Source organism: Danio rerio, chromosome 12 (genome assembly GCF_049306965.1).
Source record: "Danio rerio strain Tuebingen ecotype United States chromosome 12, GRCz12tu, whole genome shotgun sequence".
NCBI classification, from domain to species: domain Eukaryota; kingdom Metazoa; phylum Chordata; class Actinopteri; order Cypriniformes; family Danionidae; genus Danio; species Danio rerio.
In genome coordinates, this window is record NC_133187.1 from 50,089,837 (window position 1) to 50,117,500 (window position 27,664).

The 27,664-nt window shown below is 38.6% G+C and overlaps 1 protein-coding gene across 3 annotated transcripts in view; it reads left to right on the forward strand.

Annotated features, from left to right (window-relative positions):
• polr3a (polymerase (RNA) III (DNA directed) polypeptide A) overlaps positions 1-27,664 on the forward strand; it is a 69,902-nt gene that overhangs the window by 33,584 nt on the left and 8,654 nt on the right. The window contains exons 15-28 of one of the 3 annotated variants that reach the window (XM_021480157.3): positions 1,065-1,229; positions 1,415-1,587; positions 2,283-2,394; positions 3,985-4,103; positions 4,604-4,741; positions 6,538-6,708; positions 9,809-9,922; positions 10,139-10,174; positions 12,449-12,535; positions 16,532-16,614; positions 16,746-16,916; positions 17,246-17,339; positions 22,709-22,801; positions 23,013-23,177. In XM_021480157.3, the coding sequence (XP_021335832.2) occupies positions 1,065-1,229; positions 1,415-1,587; positions 2,283-2,394; positions 3,985-4,103; positions 4,604-4,741; positions 6,538-6,708; positions 9,809-9,922; positions 10,139-10,174; positions 12,449-12,535; positions 16,532-16,614; positions 16,746-16,916; positions 17,246-17,339; positions 22,709-22,801; positions 23,013-23,177 (1,721 nt within the window). 3 annotated transcript variants of the gene reach the window in all.

The window sequence follows — 27,664 nt, forward strand, 5'->3', positions numbered from 1 at the left end:
GTCATGTTCAAGACACCAGTCTGAGATGATTGAGCTTTATGACATGCTGTGTTATCCTGCTGGAAGTAGCCATCAGAAGATGGAGACACTGTGCTCATAAAGGGATGGACATGGTCAGCAGCAATACTCAGGTAGGCTGTGGCGTTGATGCTCAATTGGTACTAATGGAGCCAAAGAAAATCTCCCCCACACCATTACACCACCACCACCAGCCTGAACCGCTGATACAAGGCAGGATGATCCATGCTTTCATGTTGTTGAGGCCAAATTGTGAGCCGAGCATCTGAATGTGTCAGCAGAAATGGAGACTCATCAGAGCAGCAACGTTTCTCCAATCTTCTATTGTCCAGTTTTGGTGAGTCTGTGTGAATTGTAGCCTCAGTTTCCTGTTCTAAGCTGACAGGAGCGGCACCCGGTGTGCTCTTCTGCTGCTGTAGCCCATCCGCCTCAAGGTTGGACGTGTTGTGTGTTCAGAGATGCTCTTCTGCAGAGCTCGGTTGTAACGAGTGCTTATTTGAGTTACTGTTGCCTTTCTATCAGCTGGAACCAGTCTGGCCATTCTCCTCTGATCTCTGGCATCAACAAGGCATTTGCGCCCACAGAACTGCCGCTCACTGGATATTTCCTCTTTGTCTGAGCTTTATCTGTAAACCCTAAAGATGGTTGTGCGTGAAAATCCCAGTAGATCAGCAGTTTCTGAAATACTCAGAGCAGCCCGTCTTGCAGCAACAAATATGCCACGTTCAAAGTCACTTAAATCCTCTTTCTTCCCCATTCTGATGCTCGCTGTGAACTGCAGCAGATCATCTTGATCATGTCCACATGCCTAAATGCACTGAGTTGCTGCCATGTGATTGGCTGATTAGAAATTTACATTAATGAGCAGTTGCACAGGTGTACCTAATAAAGTGGCCGGTGAGTGTAACTCTGTTTCATGGACTTTGCATTAACCGAGTTTACAGCATTTCCTACATTTACATCTGAAATGTTGTTCTGCTCATTGTAAAATCCAGTAAAACTTCAGAAATAATTACTATTAATTAATAACGTGAACTTGTATGCAGTCGTGGTGATCCACAACAGTGAGCTGATGTGTGGCAGTATGGATAAAGGCACTCTGGGTTCCGGATCCAAGAACAACATCTTCTACATCCTGCTGCGGGACTGGGGGCAGCAGGAGGCGGCAGATGCCATGTCCCGCCTCGCCCGCCTGGCGCCCGTCTACCTTTGTGAGTCTGTCTGTGTGTGTAATGATGTTCATCTGCTGTGTGTGTGTGTGCGCGCGCGTGCGTGTGGGTGGGTGGGTGTATGGGTGGGTGTGGGTGTGTGTGTGTGTGTGTGGGTGGATGGGTGGGTGTGTGTGTGTGTGTGTGGGTATGTGTGTATAACGGTGTTCCTCTGTGGTGTGTTTTAGCAAATCGTGGTTTCTCCATCGGCATCGGGGACGTGACTCCTGGTCAGGGGCTCCTGAAGGCCAAGCAGGAGCTTCTGGATGCTGGATATGAGAAATGTGATGAATACATTGATGCGCTGAAGACGGGACGCTTACAGCAGCAGCCGGGCTGCACCGCCGAGGAGACTCTCGAGGTTTACTCATGAAAATATATATGCATTAATTAAAGCATGGCACTGCAGATGAATAGGGGACGCATTGGGAATAGTTATTAGCCTATTTTTGGTCATTTTTTTTATATTAAACATTTTTAAATATGCACCCTTAAATATTTATTTTTACAATTAAATATGCATTAAGTAATTTGCAGATTTCTGGGCAATACAAGTTAGGTTTTTTTTTTTTTGTTGGAGAAATCAGTCCCTAATGCAAAAAAATACTATGAAAAACCTAAATTATTTTTATTAAATGTATATTGTAGGAGAGAATGTTTTATAGAGTCATGCAAATTATTTCTGAACACACATATGAATATACCAGAAAATAAATATTAACATTCATTATATATTATATTTATATTTTCAGGTTAAATTAGTTTCAAAGTTTTTATAGTTTCAAAGTATTTTTTACTATGTTTTATATATATATAATTATTTTTATATATTTCTTCAGTTATTTTATGGCTGTCAATCAATTACAAAATGTAATTGCATGATTGCTATGAATTAATTTGATTAATTGCATGCTTTATTTGTCTTTAACGTACCTTAAATTATTATAACGTTGCATTTTGAAACATAACAAACTTAAATATAGCACTGTTTTAATAATTATAATGACTAATATTTAAATAATAGATTTTTAAAAATTCTCTTTTGTGTGCGTGTAGGCACTGATCCTGAAGGAGCTGTCGGTCATCAGAGATCACGCAGGCAGTGCATGTTTGAGAGAACTGGACAAAAGCAACAGTCCGCTGATCATGGCTCTGTGTGGATCCAAAGGTACTCTCACAGCCTCATCATGGAGACTCGTTCATGCTCGCAGCCTCACGATGGAGACTCGTTCATACTCACAGCCTTATTCATACTCGCATCCTCAACATTCATACTCTCACAGCCTCATCACGGAAACTCGTTCATACTCACAGCCTCATCATTCATACTCTCACAGCCTCATCACGGAAACTCATTCATACTAACAGCCTCATCATTCATACTCTCACAGCTTCATCATTCTTACTCTCACAGCCTCAGAACGGATACTCGTTCATACTCAGCCTCATTCATACTCGCATCCTCATCATTCATACTCTCATAGCCTCATCATTCTTATTCTCACAGCCTCATTCATACTCACACCCTCATCACAGAGACTCGTTCATACTCACATCCTCATCATTCATACTCTCACAGCCTCATTTATACTCACACCCTCATCACAGAGACTCGTTCATACTCGCATCCTCATCATTCATACTCTCACAGCCTCATTACTGAAACTCATTCATACTAACAGCCTCATCATTCATACTCTCACAGCCTCATCATTCATGTTCTCAAAGCCTCATCATTCATGCTCTCACAGCCTCATTCATACTCACACCCTCATTACAGAGAGTCGTTCATACTCACATCCTGATCATTCATACTCTCACAGCCTCGTCACGGTGATCGTTCATAGTCACAGCCATCATTCATACCCTGAGAGCCTCATTCATACTCTCACAGCCTCATTCATACTTTCACAGCCTCATTCATCCTTTCACAGCCTCATCATGCAGACTCGTTCATACTCACAGCCTCATCATTCATACTCACAGCCTCGTCACGGAGATCGTTCATACTCACAGCCTCATCATTCATACTCTCACAGCCTCGTCACGGAGATCGTTCATACTCACAGCCTCATCATTCATACTCTCACAGCCTCGTCACGGAGATTGTTCATACTCACAGCCCCATCATTCATACCCTGAGAGCCTCATTCATACTCTCACAGCCTCATTCATACTCACACCCTCATCACAGAGACTCGTTCATACTCACAGCCTCATCAATCATACTCTCACAGCTTCGTCACGGAGACTCGGTAATACTTTCAGACTCATCATTCATATTCTCAAAGCCTCGTCACGGAGATCGTTCATAATTACAGCCTCATCATTCATATTCTCACAGCCTCATTCATACTCACACCCTCATCACAGAGACTTATTCATACTCTCACAGCCTCATCATTCATACTCTGAGCTTCATCACGGAGATCGTTTATACTCACAGCCTCATCATTCATATTCTCACAGCCTCATTCATACTCTCACAGCCTCATCATAGAGACTCGTTTATACTCTCATAGCCTCATAACGGAGACTCATTCATACTCTCACAGCCTCATCATGCAGTTTAATTCATACTTTCACAGCCTCTTCATGCAGACTCATACACACTCTTACAGCTTAATCATGCAGACTCGTGCAGACTAAGGACTTTAATGTCTTATACAGCTTCATCCATGGCCTGAGAGTGTGTACCGCAGGTTTTTTTGCTGATGCTCTGCTCTCCCTCTTTCCCCTTATGTGTGTGTGTCTACAGGCTCCTTCATCAATATCTCTCAGATGATTGCGTGTGTGGGACAGCAGGCCATCAGCGGCTCTCGAGTTCCCGATGGCTTTGAGAACCGATCTCTGCCACACTTCCAGAAACACTCCAAAGTAAGCAGAAATACTGTGTGTTATCTGTGTGTGTGTGTGTGTGTGTTCGCTTCATTTCTGCAGCTCTCGTCCTCCAGCTGCAGACATCAGATCACTGTTTGTGGGATAAAGGAGTAATAGACAGATTAAAGGGACTGTAAACCTTTCATCCAGTAGCTTTGCTAGTCTTCAGTTTAGTTTTTCACTTTTGAAATGACGCATTGTTCAGAAATAATGCATGCCTCTTTATTTTACTCTCACAAGTTTCATATTCTGGATGCAAGTTTTCAAAACCCAGCCTCATCATATCATAGAGACTCCTTCATACTCTCACAGCCTCATCATGGAGACTCGTTCATACTAATTCAAGCATGTACTCGTAGGTCGACCCAGGACACGTATTGTATCCTGCTTTACTTTAAGAAATTGCTCCTGAAGTGTATCTGAGGTTATAGAGGACTCGAGCTGAAGGCCGTGTGGAATAAAGCAGCATGTTTGTGTGCTTCTTCTTTCATCTTCAGCTCCCCGCAGCGAAGGGCTTTGTGGCAGACAGCTTTTATTCTGGTTTGACCCCCACAGAGTTCTTCTTTCACACCATGGCTGGTCGAGAAGGTCTGGTCGACACCGCTGTAAAAACAGCAGAGACCGGATACATGCAGGTATATGCAGACAGTAATATACACGACACTGTTTGACTGCTCTCTAATTATATTATTATTAAGATCATCACATTTATGCATGCATGCAAACAAACAGTTATATTAAAGTGCCAAAAATAATTGATGTATGTTTCTGATCACAGTATTACCTACTCAGTTTTTCTTCTGGTGAAAGTCTCATTTCTATGGAAGCCCGCTCCTGCCACTGAATAAAATAAATAAATAAATACGATGTAAAAAAAATTTATAAAGTCAGAATTGCGAGTTATTGCATTAGCATTGAGTCATAAAGTCTGAATTGAGAATTAAGTCAATTGAGAGTTATTATTTCTGAATTGCGAGTTATTCCGTCAGAATTGTGAGTCAGAATTGTGAGTTATTACATCAGAATTGTGAGTCAGAATTGCAAGTTATTACGTCAGAAATGCAAGTTATTACGTCAGAATTGCGAGTTATTACGTCAGAATTGCGAGTTATTACGTCAGAATTGTGAATTATTACAGCGGAATTGCGAGTTAAGTCAGAATTGAGAGTTATTGCATCAGAATTGCGAGTTATTACATCAGAATTGCGAATTAAGTCAAAATTACGAGTTATTACACCGGAATTGCGAGTTAAGTCAGAATTGTGAGTTATTGCATCAGAATTGTGAGTTATTGCATCAGAATTGCGAGTTATTACATCAGAATTGCGAGTTAAGTCAAAGCTGTGAGTTATTAAGTCCGAATTGCAAGTTATTGCGTCAGAATTGCGAGTTATTGCATCACAATTGCGAGTTATTGCGTCAGAATTGCGAGTTATTGCGTCAGAATTGCGAGTTATTGCATCAGAATTGCGAGTTATTGCGTTAGAATTGCAAATTAAGTCAAAATTGCGAGTTATTACATTGGAATTGCGAGTTAAGTCAGAATTGCGAGTTATTACATCAGAATTACGAGTTATTACGTCAGAATTACGAGTTATTACGTCAGAATTGCGTGTTAAGTCAATATTGTGAGTTATTATGTCAGAATTGTCAGTTATTACGTCAGAATTGTCAGCTATTATGTCAGAGTTGCGAGTTACTACGCCAGAGTTGTCAGTTATTAAGTCAGAATTGCAAGTTATTGCGTCAGAATTGCGAGTTATTACGTCCGCATTGAGTCAAAGTCAGAATTGAGAGTTAAGCCAATTGCAAGTTATTACGTCAGAATTGCGAGTTATTACATCAGAATTGCGAGTTAAGTCAATATTGTGAGTTATTATGTCAGAATTGTCAGTTATTACGCCAGAGTTGTCAGTTGTTATGTCAGAGTTGCAAGTTATTACGCCAGAGTTGTCAGTTATTAAGTCAGAATTGCGAGTTGTTAAGTCAGAATTGCGAGTTGTTAAGTCAGAATTGCGAGTTGTTAAGTCAGAATTGCGAGTTGTTAAGTCAGAATTGCGAGTTAAGCCAATTGTCAGTTATTACGTCAGAATTGTCAGTAATTACATCAGAAATGCGAGTTATTAAGTCAGAAATGCAAGTTAAGTCAATTGCGAGTTATTATGAGAGAGTTGCGAGTTGTTACGTCCGAATTGCGAGTTAAGTCAGAATTGAGTTATAAAGTTGTAATTCTTAGTTACAAAGTCAATTCTGAGTTATAAAGTCAGAATTACGACTTGATAACTTAGAATTACGACTTTATAACTCAGAATTGCAACTATACATTTTTTTATCACATTTTTTTTAATTCAGTGTAAATTAAAATGAATATATAATACTAATCTCAATATTAATTGTAATTGGTTCATCATTATGTTGTTGTGTTGTTCAGCGGCGTCTGGTGAAGTCTCTGGAGGATTTGTGCTCTCAGTATGACCTGACGGTGCGCAGCTCTACCGGAGATATCATACAGTTCATCTACGGCGGAGACGGACTCGATCCTGCAGCCATGGAGGGAAAAGACGAACCGCTTGAGTTCAAGAGAGTCCTCGACAACATACGAGTACGTCCATCAATGAACATCTCGCTTAACAAGCAAACAAGTTCTAGATTATTAAACTCTATTCTTACAGAACCGTCTGGAATACTCTATTTTAATTGGTCAGTCGTGACATTCCAGGGTATGTTATTCCCAGATAACCACTGAAAAACATGCTTTCTTTTTAGCTTTGTGATTTTTGGCTGTTTGGCACCATCTTGTGTCTGAATGATGAACAGGTTAGTGTATACTCCATCAGCTGGTTTAATTTCTGTCAGCTTTGGGTTTTTGACTGTTTGGCTTCATCTAGTTTCTGAATTATGCTCAGGTTGGTGTATACTCCATCAGCTGGTTTAGTTTCTGTCAGCGTTGTGTTTTTGACTGTTTGGCACCATCTAGTGTCTGAATAATACACAGGTTAGTGTATACTCCAGCTGGTTTATGGATAAACGTATTCACTGACTGATTCTCAGTTCCTGGATTAGTCTGTTATTTAGCGGTTGTTATCTGGGAATAACGTACCTTAAATTGTCACAGCCGACCAATCAGAAGCAAGTACTCTAGACGGCATTGTAATAACCTTCCACAACAACTTCCTGGATGTTCTTTATTCTTAACATAATACAGCACTACACCTGCATTTACTTCTTGTTGATGCTTTGATTGAGGAGCGGATCAAATTGAAGCATGAGCTGACTATATACTACATAACACAATAATAAGCAAAATATAAGCCCTGTCTGAGCAGATTTCAGCCATGCAGTTTTCTTCAGAGCTATTGAAGTCTTGTTTATGCTGTTGTAGTGTGTGAGTAATCAGAGTGCATGCTGGGAGTGCGGCGTTTGTGTTCAAACTAATATCTCCAGCAGATGCTGTCCATCACTTGCATTTATAACCCGCTGGCTTATTTTCACCTCTTCACACTCTGGAACTCGATTACCGCACTCTGTCAGGTCTAATTGGTTGAAATGCTGCTGAAGGAGGCTGGGAAATAAAATCTCTCTCTCTGTTGGGACGCTGAAGAGCACTTTGTGGGTAGTTTTTGCTCTCGCTTCTGTGATTGGAGAATCTCAGAGCATCTGGCCATTTTAAGTTTTTATTTTTGCAATGAAGAATAGAATGGAGTATAACATGTATTAGGATGGAATATAATATAATTAAGTGGAATGGAATAAAATAGAATGCAATGGAATAGGATGGAATATAATATAATGGAATGGAATAAAATGGAAAATTAATTAATGGATTGGAACGGGACCAAATCAAAATGGCATGAAATGTATAAGAATGGAATAGAATAGAATTGATTAGAATAAAATATAATAAAATAAACTGGAGTGAAATAAAATGGAATTGAATGTAATAAAGTGGTATATAATAAAACGCAATTATAGCAAGGGAATAGAATAGAATGGAATAAAATGGATAAGAATAGAATATAATAGGATATAATTAAGTGGAATGGAAAAAATATAGAATGAAATAGAATGGAATAACATGCAATAGAATAACATGCAATGGAACAGAATTGAATTGATTGTAATAAAATGGAATGTAATTAAATGCTGTATAAAAATGCAGTTATATCAATGGAATGGAATGAAAGGGGTTAGAATGAAATATAATAGAATGTAATTAAATGGAAAAATATAGAATGGAATAAAGCAGAATGAAATAAAATACAATGGAATGGAATAGAATGGAACAGAGCTCACTGGAATAGAATAATCTAGAATGGAATAAGAATTTAATAAAATGGAATGGATGCAATGGGATGGAATGGAAGAGGACAATAGAATGGAATAAAATGGAATAGAATAATATGAAGTGGAGCAGAATTGAGTTGAATGTAGTAAGACGGAACATAATAAAATGCTGGATAAAATGCAATTATATCAGTGGAATGGAATAAAATACACTGGAACAGAGCGAATAAATGAAATAAATAAGATGGAATGGAATAGAATTCAATTAAATGGAACAGCACAGAACGGAATTGAATAAAATGGAATAGAATAGAATGGAATGGAAAAATTGAGTTGAATGTAAAAAATGGAATGTAATTGCAATTATATAAAAAGTTGGAATAAAATAGAAATTAATAAAGTACAATGAAACACAATAGCATGGAATAGAATAACATGGAATGGATTAGAATGGATTAAAATGGTATGGAACAGAATTGAAATAAATAGAATAGAATGGCATAAAATGCATTAGAATGGAATACAATAGAATAGAATGGAATGGAATGGAAAAAAAGAATGAAATAAAATGGAATTTAATAACTTGAAATGGAACAGAATTGAGTTGAATGGAATAAAATTGAAATGTATTCAATAAAATAGAATAAAATGGAGCGAAATTAAATGGAATAAAATACAGTGCAATGGAATAGAATAGAATTTAATAGAATAGAATAAAATGCAATGGAATTGAATGTACTGAAATGCAACTACATCAATGGAATATAATAAAATACAATGGAACAGAATAGAATGAAACAATAAAATGAAATGGAATAGAATGGAATAAAATAGAATAAAATGGAAAAATGCTTTAGAATAAAATGGAATAGAATAATATGGGTTTAAAATGTGAAATGGAGTGGAATAAAATACAATGGAATGGAAAAATTGTTTAGAGTGGAATTGAATAATATAGAATGGAATGAAATAAAATGGAATGGAACAGAATAGAATGGACTAAATGGATGAAAAGAATGGAATGGAATAGAATGCAATCTATAAAATGCAATTCTGTCAATGGAATAGAGTAAAAAACAATGCAACAGAATAGAGTGCAATGGAAATAAATTAAATGAAATAAAATAAAATGGAATAAAATACAATGATTAATATAGTGAAATATTATGCACTTTAATCATGGCAAAGACAATAAAAAAAGCTTTTAAATGGCACTTAGAAATATTTCTAAAATAATTAAAATTTCACAGGAGGGAGAATAATTTAGATTTCAACTGCATATAAATAATATAAACACTATAAAATGGTACTGAAGATATGCATTGATTTATTTATTCATAGATTTGTTTTCAACACTGTCGTCTTCACTTCATCTGCTATTTGTAGTGTTGAAACTGTATTTTCTGGTGTTTTTCCAGGCGGTGTACAGCTGTACAGGTGAACCTGCGCTCAGCAGAAACGAGCTGCTGTTGACCAGCGACTCCATCATGAAGAGGAAAGACTTTCTCTGCTGTAAAGACACTTTCCTGGAGGTCAGAGTCGAACCTTTACTTCTGTTAATCACAAAAAGAAGACGTTTAGATAAATGTTTACGCTGCTCTGTTTCTATAAAAATCTAATCAATTTAATTAATAAAGCACAACATTAAAAAAAAAAAAAAAAAACAGTATTAGACCACTGTGCTGTACAAAATGTGTACTGAAGTGTTTGGGCTTGGGGGTTGTGTGTGTGTGTATGTGTTATTCAAGACATTGACAGATACTGGCAGTGACAAGTACATGCAGGTACTGTAAAGCACGCATAAGGAGTGTGTGAGGGTGATCGACTTCATTAATGTATAAATGATAGAGCCAGATGTGTGTTTAGTTGAGCATGACTTACAGCGGTGTGTGTGTGTGTGTGTGGATCTGCACACACTGATCCTGATGCACTCTGTCGGTCAGACTTGTATTAGAGGCTTTCAGTTTAATGTTAATCATTATTTACGCCTTGTTTGCACCATTATAATAGCTGTCTGAATGTCAAACATATCGTTGGCTCATTTAAACCGAAGGTATTTTCTTAAAAGTTTAAGGATTAAAATGAAAACCAGATTAGCAATTTTATTATAGAAAATTACCCAAAATATGTGCCAGAATTATGCAATACAGTGCAACATTTGTTTATAAAAGCTACCAAAGTGCTGTACACTGGAGTACTAAAGACAGAGACGAATATAATAATTAAAATAAAGCATTTATTAAGTAAAAGCTAATAAAAACGTAATAAAGGTGAGGAAAAAAAGGCAAGTAAAACATTTTTTTTTTTAAATCACAAGATCTTAATGATGGACAGAGCAGATTATTCACCTCTCTGTATATTTTTAAAGTATAAGACAAATTTGCATGGATGTAATAATTATGTTAAAATTGTGTTTGTTAGACTTTGTTAGACTCTAGCAACAGAAAATACGATATATCATTTATATTTATATAATATAAAGCTTGTAGATATTTATACTTACTATTTATAGATACTTACCTCGCTTATTGGTTTAATCCACTTCTGCGTGCGGGTGCGAAATAGTCTAGAATTAAAAGGAAAAATCCAATATAATTTTTCCTGTGACAATATATTGTCCCTGTCAAATTGATGAAATGAATATTGTAGAAAATATGTATATTTATTTTATTTTACATATTGTATTTATGTTTTTGGTTTAATTTTAGTAAAAAAAAAAAAAAGACCTTTTTGATTGGTTTTAAAGATTCAAATATTTCTATTTAGGTCTGATTTATTAGTTTATTTATTCATTTATTTGTTATTTTTATAAATTAGTTTTTTATTATGTTATCATTTTAATTTATGTTTATGTTGGTGTTGCTTTGGCTTAAATATTAACCGGGCTCAAATAAATATTTAATATTTTCCCCATGACCATATATTGTCCCTGTCAAACGGATAAAATGGATATACCAGAAAATAAATATTTACATTTATGATATATAATATTTTCAGGTTAAATTGAGTCATTTTATGTGATTTTAGACTTTTTCAAATTAGTTTTAAAGTTTGTTTAAACTATTTCTCTTAAGGTCTGATTTATTTTTTGTTTGTTTGTTTGTTTATTTATTTTGTTTATTTTTTACTATGTTTTATTATATATATTATAATTTATTAACTGGGCTCAAATAAATATTAAATATTCTCTTGTGACAATATATAGTCCCTATCCAATAGCTAAAATTAATATAATAGAAAATATGTATATTTATCATATATTTATATTTTTAGGTTAATTTTAGTTGCTTATTTTATTTTGTTATTTTTATGTGATTTTTAGTTTAAAATATTTCTGTTTTTTTTCAGTTTATTTAATTATTTTATTTTTATAAAGTGGTTTAAGTATGTTATCATTATAATTATAATATAAACAATTCACATAATAAATTGTGCCAAATATGTGTGTTTGTGTTGCCTTGGCTTAAATATTAAATATAAAATAAAACATTACAATATTAACTAAAATATTAAATTAATTGTAGTTTATTTAGTAATTTTACATGATTTTTGACCTTTTAATTGGTTGTAAAGTTTGTTTAAAATATTTCTTTCAAGGTCCAATTTATTTATTCATTTATTTATCATTTAATTTTTTTTATTAGTTTTAGTATGTTATTATAGTTATATACAATTCAGATAATAAATTGTGCCAAATATGTGTTTTTGTGTTGCCTTGGCTGAAATATTAACTGGCCTCAAATTAACATTAAATATTTAACATGCATGTATGCATATTTATATAAACCAAAGTCATTTTTAATGGTGTTGCTCATTAACATCACTGGAGAATTAAGAGTTTAAATCCGATTTAGTTTTTTTGTTTATTGCATTATAGTTTATTTTCATTGAATAAAATATTTTGTGGTGATATTTGATGTCACTGATATTAATCCACTTATAGTAATGTGTAATATTTCAGTGCGATGCTGGATTATTCTGAATAAATGGTTGTGCTGCAGTTCTGCATTGCATTCTGGGTTTGTGGTTTTGTTGCTGAATATTTTGTTCAATTGTAGGAAATCAGAAAGTTCATCAAAACAGTTTCTGAGAAAGTGAAAAAGACGCGCGACAAATACGGCATCAACGACAACGGGACGACAGAGGTACGAGCTTCATCATGTGTTCACTACAGATTATATAACACTGATTTAAAAAGCCATTTGTAGTGTATTTCTGTAGATGGCTCAACTTGACTCCTGTTGCTGTTCTTCAGTACTGACTCATCTAATCTACACTCCCTGACAAAAGTCTTGTGGCCTATCCAAGTTTTAGGAATATCTGATAATAACTTGACTTCTAGTGATCATTCGGTATTGGAAGTGGTGATGTGTATTTGAGCACAATAAAATCTGATCATGTCTTGATGTTGACTGATGTCATTAAGACAGTGCGGTCTGACTCTGCTCAGACTAAAGTCTCATCACTGAACAGAAATAATGTCCAGTACAGAATATAAAGTCCTGCTGCAGTGGAGACAGAATGAATATTGTGTCTGACTCCATCATGAGCTTGGAGGACTGCATCCATACATCTCTGACATGACTCACATCACTGATTAATAAAGTCATCTGGAATGAAGAAGAAAGCGTTCCTGCAGGACTCCCAGAGCTCATCAAGATTCTTTGTGTTCATCTTCAACGCCGCCTCCTTCATCAGCTCAATAATGTTCATGTCTGGTGACTGGGCTGGCCAATCCTGGAGCAGCTTGACCTTCTTTGCTTTCAGGAGCTTTGATGTGGAGGCTGAAGTATGAGCAGGAGCGCTATCCTGCTGGAGAATTGTCCCTCTCCTGTGGTTTGTAATGTAATGGGCAGCACAAATGTCTTGGTCCCTCAGGCTGGTGATGTTGCAGATCTCTCGCACGCCCCCATACTGAAACTTGACTGACTTCTGTAAGAATCTTGGCTCCATGCTGGTTCCAGTAGGTCTTCTGCAGTATTGGTGATGATTGGGATGCAGATCAGCATGATTCATCAGAGAAATCCACCTTCTGACACTTTTCCAAATGATCAACCAGAAGTCAGGTTATTATGTGTTGCTCTTACAACTGAGATCAACCACAAGACTTTTGTCAGGGAGTGTATTTGATATAATGCTAATAAAGTAAAGAAAAGTGACATCTGCGAAACATTGCAACCGTTCTATTTTTTTCTTAATATTATTCTTGACAGCATTATGTTTTCGTAAGGAAGAAAAAAATCTGATATTCTCTAATTCTCAAATGAGTGAATAGGAAATGTGTGGTTGGGGTACATTGCATTTACTTTCACCATTAATTGGCAATGGACCCTTCAATAAGCCCCACCCTCCTTAGTTACTGTTGCGACGCCTATCAAGCTTTCATGCCTGTCATGGCTTTTTTAATGTGTGTGCGCCGGTGTCAGAGATTGCCAGGGATGTGTCATTTTTGGTCGAACTGGTGAGATATCCGAGAAAGCCAGACAAAACAGGACTGCAGTCTGCATTACAGGGGTGTATTCACGGCATAATACGCAACCGATTAAAGAATAAATTCCAATGTGTAAAACTAATAGACTGAAGCTTTCGTTTGTTCCTACCTCCATAAAACTGTTGAACTCTACCAATAACACTGCTCCTGCAGTACGCTAACACTTGACTGGGTTCGGTGTTTTATATATTTATATTTATATACGGTCTTACTCTGTAAACAATGTATGTTCTTAACTGTTTGTTCTGTTGTTATTTTTACTGTCTGTTTAGACAATGTTGTAGCACCTTTTATGCCCAAGACAAATTTCCTCTCGGGGACAAATAAAGTTAAACCCAAACCCAAATTAAAATTGAAGCTACCTTAGCCTAGCCGCCTCATATGCTAACATTCAACAGCTTAGCTCATGCTCAGCATGAGAGGGGAAATTAAATTAAAAATAATCTAATAATAATAAACGAAACCGTGATTTCTCTATTTTTAGCCAAAGAGCCTGATAGATTAATTGTTGTGCAATAAAATATAGCCTTACTAACCGACGAGGAAACACGCATGACAGTGCTTTTACATAGGTCATTCATAGATAGAGCAGCCAGAAAGGGGAACCTGATGGACTTGTGTCGAATATTAGCATCATTGACCCATAACAGTGTACAGTAAGTCACCTATTACTGTCAGTGTGTTTGTGTGCTGTTTATAAATGACTGAAAATCAGCTGGGAGTATAGTATATTGATCGCAAGTGCTCAGTTTGTGATCATATCTCGGTTTTGTTCTATTGATTTGTAATTTTAAAATATTCGTAGCTTGAAATAGATGGAAATATGCAGTTCAGTAAAGTGAGCAACAGATTCGCTGATTGGTATTTTCCAGATCAATAACTCATGACCTATTCGCTATTAGTATGACTACATTACTAATGTTATGGTGAAGGCTTAAAGGTTCAGGACACACTGGAGAACTTTTTTTTTGTATTAACAGATGTGTGTGTGTGTTGAGCATCAGTTAAGACGATGTTAGCACCTGTCAGCTTTAATTGTGGGGAAAACTGGATAATTTTGAGCTTTTGTCAGCTCATTTCAGCTTCCGGGTTTAAAATGATTTTTGGGGCGGGATCAAAATCGGCGATGTAGCGCAGTACTGCAAGTGCAATGATGACGCGTCGGTTTCTCATTATTATTCATAGCGGAGTTTTCTTATCCTATGAGAAGAGCCGGCTGCTTAATTATTCATGAGACCTGCCAGTGTCAAGCCCGAGCTGAGAGACATGGACCCACGGCACAGTATTCAGCCGTTCATGAAGGCTCATATGCGTTTGTTTCCATGATCCACGGGGTTTGTTGCATGTTTTCCCCCGCGATCTTGTCAGGGCCGATCATAAAGCTGTGTGTGTGTGCTGCTAGCATTTTTGTCGGGAGAGCAGCACGAGAATTAGAGAATGGCGACGCTGTCTTTTATCAGGAGTTCATTCACATTCAGACACATCGCCGTGCTGCTGTGTTTGCCTAAATCCTCCAGATTACCAGCAGGGCTAATGGTTAAAATAGACAGGTCAGGAGACCTGCTGCACTGAGTCTGCTGGATACGGGGATCGAGGGAGAAGTCCTCATTTATAGTGTTTACATGAACACTCTTATCTTTATAATGATATAAATTGTGGTTATGTGTATATGAAATTACGAATAACAAATGTAGCAGGGCATTAAATTACTGTTCATTTCTTTGCATTTTAACTTTGTAAACTATAAACTCATGCGTCTCCTCTTTGTGTCTCATTTTGTGAGCTAGCTGACAACAACAGTTGTTCTTCTACTCCCCTGCTGGCCACGCCCACTCCTGCCCGATGCTCGTGGAGCTCCGCCCATTAATCATGCATCTTTTGAAAAAATTCTGAAGTAGACTTTAACCGAAAGAGGGGGGTGTCATGGCCCTTTAAACAGAGAATTACTCACAATGTCGAGCGAAAAAAAGGAATAAGACAGCTGTGAAACATCACCAGCTTTGTGTTTTTGTAGGAAACACAGTTTAGATCTGTTTAGGGCGAGAGGTGTGTGAGTTATTGCTGTCGGTCTATCACTGAATGTGTCAGGAATATCAAAACAAACCCAGCTTAGCTCCGCTCCTTTAGCGCCCCTCGCACAATCTATATGCACTCGCTCGAAAGCTTGACAGAGCCCCTGCTCATAGCTACAGTTGCTAAGCCACGATTGGTGGATGGCAGATTTTGGGCGTGGCTTAGCAAAGGGTCAATTACACTTTAAATTAAACTGAAATTAAATTCAGAAATAAAACATTTGTAATCTTACATATATCAAACAAACCTTTACAAATAAACTTGAATTGAAATGAATGAACTTATTTGACTTCAAGCCATGTCTTTAGCTTGGGTAACACTTTATTCTGATGGTCCATTTGAGCATTAGTAGACTGTCTGCTTAATATCTGCTGATACAGACATTCAATAGACATTTAACTGACTATAAGAAGCTTTGCAAGTACATGTCAACTAACTCCTGTTCCTTATCCCAACCTAACAGTCTACTTATAGTCTAATGAGAATTAGTTGGCATGTGAATGCAGAGTAACTTAAACTCAACAAACAGACCATCAGAATAAAGTGTGACCATAGCTTGTTTTCTGATCCATTACAGCCTAAAGTTTTATACCAGCTGGACAGAATCACTCCGACACAGCTGGAGAAGTTTCTGGAAACCTGCAGAGACAAATACATGAGGTAACACAGCGGGAATACCCTCATTTACAGCAGTAATTGCACTCGTATGCTTGAGTAGACGGAGACCTGTCACCATTATCCACCACTCAGAGTCATGTTATCAACTAAAGTCAGCTTGTTCTGGTTCTCAGGGCGCAGATGGAGCCCGGGTCTGCAGTCGGGGCTCTCTGTGCTCAGAGTATTGGGGAGCCAGGAACGCAGATGACCCTCAAAACCTTTCACTTCGCTGGAGTCGCGTCCATGAACATCACTCTGGGCGTGCCGAGAATCAAAGAAATTATCAACGCATCCAAAAACATCAGGTGAACATCACACACACCGGAAAAATCTGGGAATATCAGTCAGTTGTGTGTGTTTTCTTGACTTTGAAATGATCAGTGATTTATTTAAAGTACAAAAAGAGTGATTATATATAATATAGGTGTTACAATATTGGCGAAAGCACTGTTGCAATGCTTTAACAAAATAAAAAGCGAGTCGGTAGGTGAGTGTGTGTGCATGTATGAGCTCCTGTCACTCTCTGGACGAGTGTGTGTCTGATTGCTGCGGTTTACACTTCAGAGATGATTAATGGCTGCTGTAACCCTGCTCTTGTTTCTAATGTGTGTGTGTGTGTGTGTGTGTGTGTCAGTACACCCATCATAAGTGCCAACCTGGATACCAATGATGACCCAGACTTCGCCCGGCTGGTGAAAGGACGCATTGAGAAGACTCTTCTGGGAGAGGTGTGCTCATTAATAACAGTGCCGTCAGCTCCAGTCAACATGCAATTAAAATGCACTCCATTGAGTTGGATGTGCAGTGAATTAGCAACACCCTAGCAACCATCCAGAATACATAGCAATGCATTAAATCGCTTATATTACCATGCTGAACATGCACTGAAGCAATGCTTTAACTTCATACAACTCCGCTCTATGTTTAGCAGGATTGCACGTTCTTGCTGTGCACTAAAAATCTGCATTTGCAATCACACTGCTGTGAAGCTGGATGTTTAATTACTGTACTTGTAGTACTAGGGTTGTGCTGATAGACGATAGTATCGAGTATCGACGATAGGCAAAGATATCATCGAGAGCTGAGACCTGTGACGATTTTAAAGGAGATTTTTAGCTCGTTTGCCACTAATGTAGACCTATTACATGTTTTAATTGCATTATTGAATAAAATGATTAGTAATATTAATTTTAATCATCATCATTAATAATAAATTAACTCTAAATAATATGATAGCTTCAGCTGTTCACATCAACATCGCCTGACTGACACTTTCGGACAAAAATGATTTACTTGATTGCTCGCTTGCGCTCTCTCTTTGTCTCTCTCAGCAGCAGCAGGTGTTGAAGTGCGAGCTGCACGTGAGGGCACAGCCACATCTTAGAGCAAATTAGTTTGCAGCTTTGTTGCATAAAAATTATAGGCTAAATAGCAAAACTGGATTTTATCAACAAGCATGTTAAATTAAACCATTTGTAAAAATGAAACAACGGAAAAAGAAAATGAACTCTGAAACCAGCTCAAATGTTCTGGAATAAGACGTGTTGCGGTCGTTGATCATTCGAGACTCCTTTAACAGCACTGCCGCATGATTCTCTCTTGCTTTCACAAAAAAGTTATTTATCTTTTATATTCATTATTAATAGCCCATTTTAAGATTTGAGGGGGCTTATAGACTATTTTTCAGTGCATGCATTGACTGCTCCTTCAAATACATTGCATATACATGTCTTATTTGCGTTTAATTCGATAAAATCATAAACGCAGACATGCGCATTTTTCAGAAAAAACCCATTTATTTAATTTTAAAAATAAGTTAGGTCTATATTTATTTTTATAGCTTAAAATATATTTTATTTATTTATTTAAACTTGCCTATATGCAATAAAAACAATCTGTATTTAACCTTTTGCCTTTTTGGCATTAAAGAATTGTTGAACAGATTACTATTAACTCATCAAAGAACATTTGCTGAGCTCAGTGAAAAGTTTTAGGTCTAATAGGCTACTTAATATTAGAGCAATAGGCTAATACCGACTCGCCGCAGCCATGTCTAAAATGAAACTTATCAGAAAGCAATAAACGCATGCCCAGCACAACATTGTGTTCAGGCCCGTGCAGAGACCGTCCAAAGGGCATGTGCAGGATAATTTTTTTGAAGAGCGGGGGGGGTGTATGCGCGCGTACTGATCAGCTGTGTTGTCGCGCGCGTATTCAAGAGCGGTGTTGTCGCGCGCCTACTGAAGGGCGGGACCGAAGGTGTGTCGCGTCGCGGGGGCACTTTTGACCATTTTGGAAGGGCACTTTCTATCCAAGACTAAAAAGGGCATGTGCACTGCACAGGTTGAGCCCTATGTGTGCACGTGCCTGATTGTGTTAGATCTTAACAAATACAAACGTGACACTGTTGATGATTACTTTTGTGATTGATTCGACCTGAAGCTGCGCCGCGCTCGACTGAACAAAAAAAGAAAACTTCACCGTCACGTGCAGGCGGCGCCGACTCTATCCGCCTTAATGCATCCTTTGTTTCTTCCGTGCGTCAATAAATGTCATTTCATTTGCTTTCATCCATGTAAATTATATCCATTTTCCCGCTGGCCGAGGATAACGGCATGAACCCGAAGTCACCATAAAATCCTGTCCAGCGCCGCACTGTTGCAGCAAGTCTTGTTTGATATAATTTCGGTCTCAAAGCCCATTTAGCTGTATGACTGCGGTGATTGGCATTGGTTTGAATAATTATCCAAAATCAAACGTCATGCTAATGCAATAAGTTATTAAATAAGTTTAAAAATCAGCCAAAAGGTTCATAAATTTGTTTAGATATGGTAAAAAAAAAAAAAAAAAAAAAAAAAAAATATATATATATATATATATATATATATATATATATATATATATATATATATATATATATATATATATATATTATTATTATTATTATATATAACACTGCCGCGCCCCCATGCGATAGGATCGTGTATCGGCGATCTCACAGGGGGGTGAAAATTTTGTATATCACCCAACACTATATAGTACTTTATTTGTCATATAATATATATCGGCCATACATAAACGAACAACTCTAGCAACGTTTGAGCTGATTGTGCAACATCTCTGTCTCTATTGGTGGAGTCGGTGTCAGTATGGTTAAAACACTACAGTATTTACTGTAAATTACTATAGTATATAATCATCATATGAGTGTCTGACAGTTGAAACTAGATCAGGTCGCTGAAATCACAGCCTCTGTTACCGATTACCTTTGTTAACATTTATTATTATTGATTTAGGATCTGCGTTTTCACATTCTGACTCCAATGCCTGATTACTAAACTGTTAAAATGACTAATTAAATTAATAGTTAACTATGATGTGTTCTTTGTACTGGCATCGTGATGATATTATATTGTCATTCTGCCATTATATAACGAGACATGAAAATAAAATGTTTATCACAATATATTTTGGTGCAATATAGCACACAGCAAAAAATGGATGTCGTGACAGGCCTAACTAATACATAAAGGACTAGTACACACATGTGCATTTAAAAAGCAATTAAAGGATTTTTGCATATGTTTAATGAAGCATAGGGATGTAACGGTATCAGAATTTCACGGTACGGTAATACCTCGGTATGAATGTCATGGTACGGTATTTATTGAATCATTTACAGGAAAAAACAAAACTTATGAAAATACTCCAAAAAAGTGCCAAAAGTGTCAATGACATACAAATTAGCCATCTATCTGTAAGCTTTGAAACAGGAACTTCAATTTTAATAACAAAAAATTATTAAACCATGTAAAAAAAATAAAGTTTCAGTCTAGTATTGTTGTAAACTCATCACATTCAACATTTAATCACTCACTCACTTAGATAGAGATGGGTTTAAAGGAAAATGATCATATAAATATAATCTGGTAAAAGCTGGTATCTCTGGGTATTTACAATGTCCCCTGCAACAGAAAAAACCCTCTCATTTGGGACTGAGGTTTCTGGGACAGAGAGATATGACTTGGCCCAGGTTGACAGCAGTGGGTAACGTTGTGCATTGTCTTTCCCCCACTTGAGAGGACAAACCATGAGTGAGATAGAGGTCTCATGTCTGCATCAATCTGAACAGTGTGCTGTGTTTCTGCAGTCCCCATGACTGATTATTAGTCGTATTCCCCAACTTGCAAGCACGTGCACACACAGTGCTCAACCTGTGCAGTGCATATGCCCTTTTTAGTCTTGGATAGAAAGTTCCCTTCCAAAATGATCAAAAGTGCCCCCGCGACGCGACACACCCTCCGTCCCCGCTTTACAGTACTCGTGCGACAACACAGCTGATAAGAACTTGCGCGACAACACCACTATTCAGTACGCGCGCGACAACACAGCTGATAAGAACTTGCGCGACAACACAGCTGATAAGAACTTGCGCGACAACACCACTATTCAGTACGCGCGCGACAACACCACTATTCAGTACGCGCGCGACAACACCACTATTCAGTACGCGCGCGACAACACCACTATTCAGTACGCGCGCGACAACACCACTATTCAGTACGCGCGCGACAACACCACTATTCAGTACGCGCGCGACAACACCACTATTCAGTACGCGCGCGACAACACCACTATTCAGTACGCGCGCGACAACACCACTATTCAGTACGCGCGCGACAACACCACTATTCAGTACGCGCGCGACAACACCACTATTCAGTACGCGCGCGACAACACCACTATTCAGTACGCGCGCGACAACACCACTATTCAGTACGCGCGCGACAACACCACTATTCAGTACGCGCGCGACAACACAGCTGATAAGAACTCGCGCGACAACACCACTATTCAGTACGTGCGCGACAACACAGCTGATAAGAACTCGCGCGACAACACCACTATTCAGTACGCGCGCGACAACACAGCTGATAAGAACTCGCGCGACAACACCACTATTCAGTACGCGCGCGACAACACAGCTGATAAGAACTCGCGCGACAACACCACTATTCAGTACGCGCGCGACAACACCACTATTCAGTACGCGCGCGACAACACCACTATTCAGTACGCGCGCGACAACACCACTATTCAGTACGCGCGCGACAACACCACTATTCAGTACGCGCGCGACAACACCACTATTCAGTACGCGCGCGACAACACCACTATTCAGTACGCGCGCGACAACACCACTATTCAGTACGCGCGCGACAACACCACTATTCAGTACGCGCGCGACAACACCACTATTCAGTACGCGCGCGACAACACCACTATTCAGTACGCGCGCGACAACACCACTATTCAGTACGCGCGCGACAACACCACTATTCAGTACGCGCGCGACAACACCACTATTCAGTACGCGCGCGACAACACCACTATTCAGTACGCGCGCGACAACACCACTATTCAGTACGCGCGCGACAACACCACTATTCAGTACGCGCGCGACAACACCACTATTCAGTACGCGCGCGACAACACCACTATTCAGTACGCGCGCGACAACACCACTATTCAGTACGCGCGCGACAACACCACTATTCAGTACGCGCGCGACAACACCACTATTCAGTACGCGCGCGACAACACCACTATTCAGTACGCGCGCGACAACACAGCTGATAAGAACTCGCGCGACAACACCACTATTCAGTACGTGCGCGACAACACAGCTGATAAGAACTCGCGCGACAACACCACTATTCAGTACGCGCGCGACAACACAGCTGATAAGAACTCGCGCGACAACACTACTATTCAGTACGCGCGCGGCGACAACACCCGCTTTAGGGTTTTCCAGCTCTTTTTGATCCCCGCTTCTAGCAGCACACTCCATTTCCGCATTACTGGATCTGTAGCGACAACAGACCGCAAGGGATTATGGCCAAGCCTGGGCTGATGGGAATTGTAGTTTCCGGTACCTCCCGTTCACTTCATTCACCTGAGCAAATTTTCTCAGAAAACCTATAGTTTTACCGAGTCATGCGACTACGGTAATATCGAAAAAAATTAATATTGCGGTATGACGGTATTTACAATACCGTTACATCCCTAATGAAGCATATATGATTATTTCCTTCAGATTTCCGAGTACATCGAGGAGGTTTTCCTGCCGGATGATACTTTTATCCTGGTGAAGCTTTCGCTGGACAGGATCCGTCTTCTGCGTCTGGAGGTAACACACACACACACACACACACACACACACACACACACACACACACCTTTGATCATAATAACATGCCATCAACACTCTCCATCTCCATGAGTTGTTGTTTTTTCTGTGGGTTTTCACTCACTGTTATTGATGCTTCTGTCCTCATCATCATTATTATTGTTCTCTGTCAGCAGCTGATGCTTCTTGCTGGTGTTTTTGTTGTGTTCAGGTCAATGCGGAGACGGTGCGCTACTCCATCTGCACGTCTAAGCTGCGGGTGAAGCCTGGTGACGTCCAGGTTCACGGAGAGGCCGTGGTTTGTGTTTCTCCCAGAGAAAACAGCAAGAGCTCCATGTATTATGTGCTGCAGTCGCTCAAACAGGATCTTCCTAAGGTCAGTCGAGCTCCTCTGGTGATGCTTTATGCTCCGTTTCTTGTGTTTATGCAATTAAATCTGCACAAAATATATGGTTTTAGCTTCGATTATTGCAATGGAGATCATTCACAGTGGCTACAGTATAGAATAGTGGTAATAATTGCAGGATATGCAATGCTTGAGTTATGTTTATTTATATATAATTGAGTTTTTGCATGTGTTTTTGATGCCTGTGACTGATGATTTTAAAAGCATTCAGACCTAAGAAACTGTACCTTTAGTAACTTTTAGAACGATTCATTTTTTTGATTTATTAAACTACTGTATATCTAAATACTGTCATACTCGGAAAATCAATAAAACATTGTTTATTTCAAGAGTAACTTATTTTTATTGTATTAATCTATACTTTTAATTTGTTTATTAGTTTATTATTAATCATCCCAATCAATATGAAATGATCAATTCTTTCTTAATGTTGATATTCAAGTCATCTGGTATAATTGTATGTATACATCAATGTCGGATTTGCCCAATGTTGTGCAGTCTTATATGCAATGCATTTTTATTTGGCTTCTCGAGACGAAAGTTTCAAACTAGGGATGCAACAATACAGTTAGGCCACGGTTCATTTTACATTTACATTTACATTTAGTCATTTAGCAGACGCTTTTATCCAAAGCGACTTACACATGAGCACAAGGAAGCAATTTACACAATTAAGAGCAACAATGAATAAGTGCTGTAGGCAAGTTTCAGGTCTGTAAAGTCTAAGAAGGGAAGTATTAGTAGTATTAGTATTTTTTTTTTTTTGTACAGTTAGTGTGATATTCAAAGAGGCAATTGCAGATTAGGAAGTGAAGTGGAGACTAAATAGTTGAGTGTTTAGTGGTTTCTTGAAGACAGCGAGTGACTCTGCTGGTCTGATGCAGTTAGGGAGTTCATTCCACCAACTGGGCAGATTGAGCGTGAGAGTTCGGGAAAGTGATTTCTTCCCTCTTTGGGATGGAACCACGAGGCGACGTTCATTCACAGAACGCAAGTTTCTGGAGGACACATACATCTGCAGAAGTGAGAGCAGATAAGAAGGAGCAAAGCCAGAAGTCACTTTGTAGGCAAACATCAGAGCTTTGAATTTGATGCGAGCAGCAACTGGCAGCCAGTGCAAACGGATGAGCAGCGGAGTGACATGTGCTCGATACAATACCTCGGTTTGTTAACACTGTCTTCGGTTCAGTACGGTTCTCATGGCTTGACGTGTTTTTTTTTTTGTATAGACCTTTTTCTTGGAACGCAAAATTACCCATGATGCTTTGCGTGTATGCGCTAGGAGAATGCGAAGAACTTCCGGTCGGCAGCTGATGCGTGTAAACAGTCACATTTGGACAGCTTTGAATCAGCTTTGACAGCTTTTATCCTCTGTGAACTAATCCTGTTGTCCATCAGCAGCATCTCCTGGACTGATCATTTACAGAAATGTGATCTAATTGGACGGAAAACAGCTGCTGTGAGGCGTTTTCCCCTCGTTGTCAGACGGCATCTTCTGCAGTTTAAATGAAGCCTCGTCATCGCTAAAGTCAACATTTTCTCTTTATTTCAAATATATAACCAGCCCAAACTAATGTAATTCACCAAAATGTTTGACACACACACGTAGCCTGTACTGTGCCACTGACACACTGATTTAATAACTGTGACAACGTGAAAATATAGGCTAGTGTCATTTCCAAATGACAGAAAAACACAAACCGTGGTGAAAACAACACACGAAATAAAACACAAACGGCTCGCGATTAGAATGAACAGCAAATCAGCAGCAGAGGATCAATAACAGACTTTTATTGCTCATTTTTGTAAATTGCACGACTTTCATACCTGTTAAGTTTCATGCCAGTACTCTGGTTTGCTCTCTCTCTCTCTCTGTGTGTGTGTGTGTGTGTGTGTGTGTGTGTGTGTGTGTGTGTGTGTGTGTGTGTGTGTGTGTGTGTGTGTGTGTGTGTGTGTGTGTGTGTGTGTGTGTGTGTGTGTGTGTTTGTTTGTGTGTGTGTGTTTGTGTGTGTGTGTGTTCTTGTGTGTGTGTTCTTGTGTGTGTGTTCTTGTGTGTGTGTTTGTGTGTTTGTGTGTGTGTGTGTGTGTGTTAAAGAGCCGCTGAGCTAACAGGCCGGGATCGCACACACACACTGTACGTTATTTCTGACGGCAGACACGTGAACTAGGAGAACGTTTTTCTCGTATTTCTGATGCGCTTGAACCACATGTGACAGATTATAACGGCTTTAACAGACACATTTATAAGTTGTGTGTCACAAAAACACTCTGTCATCCATTAAAAACATCATTGAAACCCATTTTCGGAGCGCAAATGACCAGTTGTACACGCTGTAAACGGAAGTTTTTAGCATTCTACCAGAAGACGCTGGTCGCTGTGGCGCCCTCCATGCAGCCGCCATGAAAAAGGTCTATATGCAAAAAAATAAAATAAAAATAAATGATTTATTGCAGTACTCATTTTGTTTCACTTAAAAGCCAAGAAATGTACAGTAGTTCCTAGAGTATTGTATAAAAAATGACCACTGAAATCTTACAGCTGCTGGTAGCCCATGTACAAACTAGGGAACACATGAAATCCTCCACTCTGAAAATAAACACACATGTGGAGTTAATAAAGATAAATTGGCCATTTCAAATTAACACATTTGTCCTTCAGTAAACATAAATAAACCATCTTTATTATCTCGGTGCTGAATAAATGTGAGACTGTAGTCTGTAACGTGGATCGAGTGCTTTTATAAGATGACAGAAGCCCACATCTCCCATCACCCAAAACGGCTGCAAATCTTCAGCAGTAATCACCCGCACTGCCTTTGCTATTTTCTGTGTCTCTCGGAACCAGTTGGGTTTGTTTGCTGGAAGGATTCAGCGAGGGATTGTTGCTGTTTGGACTTTATTACCTTCTCTGCTATCCTGCTTCAGACAGTGATATTGCTGGGTGATGCGCTGCAGATGTGCAGTCATGGTTAAACAGGGCTCGAAATTGCGACCATTTTGGTCGCATATGCGCCTGAAAATTAATCTATGCGACCTCATAATATATCTGGGAGCATTAGTGCGACTGCAGATAATGGTTGTAGTGCGACCTGTTTTGATTTTTTGTAAAAACGTGCTGAATCGCTCTTCCCTGCCGCTATATTGGTTCATAATATTAGCTGTCAATCACTCAAGCTATTCCGCTGTCAGATGACAGGTAAGGAGCTTTTATGACCACAGGAAATGCAAACGCCTGAAGAGTAAAAACTTAAAGCACACAGGTTAGCAAACCCCACCTAAAGTTGAGGCGCAGATGAGAGCGATCATGACGTGGTGAATATTGATCCGCCAGCTGAGATCAATCGAGTACGCGCTTCTTGGAGAAGGTGCCCGAATCTCGAAGCGTTGCATTCACTGCGTGTTCAGTGCAAATGTCCGCTAAAAGTCAAATCTAATACTGTATATATCGCCAAAGAAGCTCGCCTTTACTAAGTTTACACTGAAACTGCGGCTCATAACAAAGACCGGTATTGCGCCGGTGGTCAGCGCAAGAATCCTGCTCTGCCTGCTCATATATTGGGTCGGCTGCCTCGCCAGCTTTTCCACTAACACAGAAACATGAAGATCATCTCAGACTGAACCTTTAAATTGACACAAACTGAAACCAAAACTTTAAAAGAGTGATAGAAGTGAGACTTTACTTACTTTCTTTAGTCCGTTCTTTCTTGAGGTGTATATTATTATTTTTTTTTTACTGATGACTGTTTTGCAGCTTTTAGCCTCAAATTGAATGATTTATTATAATCTTTTGTTTGTTTTGTAGCAGAAACATTATTTAATAAATTGACATGCATATAAAAACAGCAGTACAAAATAAATATTTCTTACTGCAATGCTTTATTTTTGTTTGATGCAAACTATACAATTATTTTTCATAAAGGAACAGACTTTTTATAGCAGATAACCTACATTCATGCACATTCAAGGCAGCATGATGATGACACATGTAATTCATTGTTACTATTATTGTCATTTTCTTCATCATTAATATTTTATAATTATTAGACATTCATTTTGGAATTATTGCACAAATATTAAGTCATCACAGCATTAGTTATAGTTGTTTCTAGTTTTTTGTTAGTCCTAATTGATGTTGTTTTCAAATACAATAAATCCCTTAAAGTACAACTTGCAGCGGTGCTCATTCATTTTTGGTGGTGCTCCTAAATTTTTTCTGGTGCTCCTAAATTTTCAAAGTTGGGAGCACCGGTGCTACCAAGTAAAAAAGTTAATTTCGAGCCCTGTTATACGTGTAAAGCAATGTTTGCCCACAGTTATTTTTTGTTCATCGTTTTTTCTTGTATTGGCATTATACTCACCGGCAAATGTTTTACAAACCACAGATTTGAAAGACGCTGGTGCTTTCTCGTACTGTTGCCTCACTTCCCCGGCGCTTCCTTGTACTGTTGACTCAGCCT